The 4,731-nt window shown below is 42.5% G+C and overlaps 1 protein-coding gene across 2 annotated transcripts in view; it reads left to right on the top strand.

The window, feature by feature from the left end:
* The window catches only part of TDP1 (tyrosyl-DNA phosphodiesterase 1), a 201,683-nt gene that overhangs the window by 164,519 nt on the left and 32,433 nt on the right, over positions 1-4,731 (top strand). Inside the window, exon 14 of one of the 2 annotated variants that reach the window (XM_019518667.1) lies at positions 3,700-3,814. In XM_019518667.1, coding sequence (XP_019374212.1) covers positions 3,700-3,814 — 115 coding nt within the window. Of the gene's footprint in view, positions 1-3,699; positions 3,815-4,731 lie in introns of those variants that run through there. The other variant, XM_019518670.1, reaches the window with a different exon arrangement.

Raw genomic sequence — 4,731 nt, 5'->3', positions numbered from 1 at the left:
GGCCCTCGGTGTGCTAGAACAGGTAAGCTTTTTCTTTTTTCCAGGGTTTTTCCTTTGGGATTGGGTTACCCCTGTCCCAGTTCCCCTACAGGCAGGACTCCTTTCTCCCCCATGCTTGTACCCCCCCCCGGGACAGAGTAAAAGGGAAACAGAAAGGGAAATATGTCTGTGTGAACTTTTGGAAAAGACAGGAGCATTTTTTTAAAGTTTGTTTTTTGTTTTTGTTTTTGTTTTTTAAATCAAGAGAAGTTTGTGATCTGCTGTTGGCACCAACCTGATTTTGCTCTAAGTAGTAAATGTTGTAAATGATGACAGCTGCTTCTTTGTTGAGGAGAGCAACCATCTGACATATTTTTCCTAGTCTGCAGGAGTGTACTGGGCTAAGACCCAGCCCTCAAAGCATAATATCTTCATAAATTTTGGAAAACAATTTCAATCTGATAGAATTTGGCAGTCAAAGTAGTACATGCAAAAAGAACTGATATACTTACAAATTTGCATCAAGTTGTCAGAAATATACAAATGTTTAATATGAAAACGGAGATGTATGAAAGTGACCTCAAGACCATGGCAATCTTACCCTTGAGTATGTTGGCCTAGTTCAGTAGTTTTCAACCTGTGGTATGTGGACCCCTTGGGGTCCACAGACAATGTCTAAGGGGTCATGAAAGATGACTATGATCAGTCAAATGTATGCGACTCCCCACACTTACAATTCAATGGGGTCCACACCTCCATTCAAAGGTTCCAAAGGGGTCCACACCTCCATTCAAAAATTTTTTAAGGGTCCACGAATGAAAAAAAGTTAAAACCACTGGTCTAGTTCGCATACTTTCTTTGCTCTAGGATGCTGTGTAGAAAAAATAGTATTTTTGAGGCTAGAGATTCCTATTGGTTTACTGTTTTACAGATAAGTACTTTAATGGAACCTTACAGAAAAGGGGAAAGGAGATAGCAAGAAGAGTGACTTTCAAAGCAAAGTAAATATGCAAGTGTGACTGTGAATGAATACAGAGAAAGACAAGGAAGAGAAGTGCAAAGCATTGTGCTAGAAATGAGGATAAGCCTGGAAAAAAGAGAAGCAAAGATAATACATAATGTAACAGGACAAGACAATACAGAACAGAAAAATGCTTCCCAGCTTATCTTAAAAGAAAATTAATCTTTTTAAAGACAAAAGGAAAGAGACAGGTAATAGAGGAGGTAGAAAAATAAAGGAATTAAGAGGGCTGGCCAGAGGTAAAGAAGACATCAACAATAAATCTTAGAAGGTTAAATACTGCATGTTTGTTTATTATATGCATTATTGTATTTGCTTGCTTGCTTCAGAAGCACTGTTTTAAGCTCCAGTGTGCAACAGAGGTGCTGGCAGAATACTTTTTTTGCTCAGAGTTGATTTGAATTGGTTCAAATTGCTGGGCTGGGTTACTTGAGCAACTCTATTCAAGTATTACATGCCACTTGGACAGTTATTTTTCAAATTTCAAACTGCATTTCTCCTTGTGGTCTGAGGTCTAGTACTGGTCAGACTTAATCCGTTGAGTTCTGTATCATGATAGTCAGAAACCACTATCTGATGTACCAGAGGGATTTTAAAGACTTCCAAATTCACCTAGCCCAGGGGTGTCAAAGATGCAGCCTGTAGCTGGATACCAGCCTTGGAGCCTTATCGTGCTGCCTGTGGGTCTGACTCACTTCACATGCTGCATACAGCACATACCAGTTCCAGCCTTATGTTGCATGTAGTACACAAAACTGAAGGCAACATATGCAGTGTATGCAGCACAGGGCTAGGCCAGGGCATGCACTGCCTATGCCAGACCAGCCCTGGACAGTAGACTGAGGGCTGGTCCACATTGGGCCCAGAGCCTGGCTCCATGTGCCAAATCCAGTGTGCAGGGCCTATCTAGTGTGGGCACCACATGAAGCACATGTCCCAGACTGGCCCTGCCTGCCATGTACAATGTATGCCCTGGACCAGCTTGGCATGCCATGCACTGGGCCAAGGCCTGCTGCATGTTGCACTCGGGGCCAGGATACACACTGCATTCAGTACCAGCACCGGAAGGGCCCTGCATGCTGAATCCAATATGCAGAGTTAGTATGTGGGTCAGTCCAGCCTGCAGACCAGCTCTGTACCCTTATCTGGCCCACATGGCTGAATGTTTGACATCCTTGATCTAGCCAGCTGTGATACTGTATGTGGAGGGTGTGAGAGAATGCTGTAGGCAGTCAGTTTGTGTCCTGAATTATGTGATTTGATTGAACTATCACAGCTTGCAATTAAAAATGTTGTTAATGATTGCAACTTGATCCCACCCAATTAAAAAAAAAAAAGACAGTAGCACTAATACTAATAGATCTGTTGGTGAGAGGGGTTGTATGTAAAAAGTCTGGTTGTAGGCTCTCTGCTTTCTATGAACTAGGAAATCCTAAAGATATTTTAGATGCTACTGTTCTACTTCAGCCCTGATTATGAACTTGAGCTTACTTGCATTGCAGCTTACATTTTCTCTAGCCCTAACAGTAGAAGCCTCTTGGAGGTGAAAACAATCGAGACTTGCTTGCCACAAAATCTTTCATAATGCAATAGTTAGGTATCTGACTTCTTTTTTTTGCTCTGTAAACCAACTGAACATTTTCATATGTGCACCCTACCAACTTTCTTATAATCTTACATATACAGAAGTTGATTGGTATTAACTTGGAAGTTCTTTGTCAGTCAGTCCTTTGCATTTAGGTTAATTTATATTTGAAGCCAAAGTCTAAGTTTGAAGTTATTGGCCAAACTCTCACTAAATTTAAAGGTCCTAGAGTAGGCCCTAAAAATGTAATTTAGTGCCCACAGTTATCCAGCCAGTGCCTTTTTTTTTTCTTTTCTCCCTTATGTGGAAAGCTGTGTTTTCACTTGTTCTTAAGGAAGGCCTGAGCTCCTGCCTTCTTGCCTTGTTTGCTTGTACTATTACAGAGTCAATTAATCCAGAATCTAGCAAAACTCAGGGAACAAAGCCATATGCCAAAGACTAACAGACACTACAGCTCTGATGAAGACATACGACAGAATTTACTTAAGGCTTTTGTAGAGAGCTGTGTGTTCTGCAGAGTTTGGAAATTTATTTTTAGGCATAGAAATACTTTTGGATTAGTATAGTCTTCAGTCCTTTTAAGGCTACAATTTTTTCAGTTAATAAACTAAATTATGTTACGCTCATACGCATTTAAGGTCCTCAACATTTTGGTTGGGCCTAGTTTTGAATAATTCATCAAAAAATCAAATAGAAAGTTGTTCCCCTGAGAGAGGTTCAGCCTTCTACGTGTTTTTCAGAACATCTCCCCATGTTATGATGGGATACACTGCCTATTCTAGTTCCTACAAGTGTATCAGGCAATTTAATTGCAGTTACCTAGATAGAAACAAGGCCCTAAGCCCAATTTTCCATACTGAGTATGGAGTTGTATTGGTAGAGTTGGTAGAGGCTTAAGAGACTAGGAGGATTAATGCCAAGCTGATGGGGGAAGAGAGGAGAGAAGCAAGTCTGGACTTCTAAGGTTGGGGGATGTTTTGATGTTTTGCTTCATGCCCAAAATAGAGAAGCAAACTTCTTTTAAAACTACGCTGGTCATTGGTGAGGGACACTTTTCCTTGAAACAGCATTTTATTTGCACAAGGCAAATTTCTTTCTGTGTATTTTTCCACAGGGGTTGGATACAGATTACTTCCATGTGAAGGAGAATTTTTTTTCAGAAAATAAAAAGTCATTGGCATCTTTTCCTGTGCCTTATGATTTGCCTCTGGAACAGTATGGAAGCAAAGGTAAGTCATACCTGTGAAAGAAGGGAAAGGTGTGAGATTAAATTAATTCCTCTAATCTGCCAATGAACAAATAAATTAGTTGTCTTATTTTTGAAGGCAGTCAAACTTCTTGTATTCCATTATTTCTGTAGACATAAGTGAATCTAGCCCCATCCCCTGCCAGGCCCCAGCCTCCCAGCACTTAAAATAAAATAAAAAAGAGCCCCACACTCACCAGCTGTAGCAGCGACGATTGGGGCTCGTGGCAGAGGCCTCCCATGCAGCACGGGGAAGTGGGGGACAGTGAGGACCCCCCACACACACACACTTGGCGCCCATGCAGCAGCTGTTGCATTGCACAGGTGCAGCGTGGCTCTGCAGGGTGCTGTGCACCATCTGGGAGCTGGGGTGGCTCCACCTGTCAGCCAGAAATTAAACGCATCTTGAAGAGCAGGGGTGTCAAACTAGCCTGATGCCCCAGACTGGATCTGGACCATGGGACCTCTTGGGAGCCCTGGGGCTCAAAGAGGCAGTGGTGGTAGCACTGGCCACTGCAGCAGCAGTGGACAAACTACTGCAGGCCAGGCAGTTGCTTTCTGTGCTGGGCCGCTCCCTTGGCTGGCAACACCCCCAGGTTCGAGTGGGCTGGATGGATCTGCTCTGCTGGCCAGATTTTTGATGTTCCTGTTCCCAAGGTATCTTCCTCTACAAAAATTCCTAGCTATCATAGTTAAAATGCCCTCTTCCCTGCCCCCTACCCCTTTTCCAACTACAGTTCTGAGAGTTCAGTAGTTGTATATTTAAACAGCCAGTTTCCAAAAAACTTCAGCTCTTAGCTGTCTGTACCCAGTAATTTGTATTTCCATGAAGAATTCTGTTTTGACTGTGCCTGCTTTGGGGGTGTCCGTTCCCTAGTGCAAGAAAAATCAGACCCTGCC

The sequence above is a fragment of the Gavialis gangeticus genome, unplaced genomic scaffold (assembly GCF_001723915.1).
Source record: "Gavialis gangeticus isolate Ggan-Ray unplaced genomic scaffold, GavGan_comp1, whole genome shotgun sequence".
Taxonomy (NCBI): Eukaryota; Metazoa; Chordata; order Crocodylia; family Gavialidae; genus Gavialis; species Gavialis gangeticus.
Note: the sequence above shows the minus strand (reverse complement) of the source record. Positions and strands in the feature narration are given on the sequence as shown.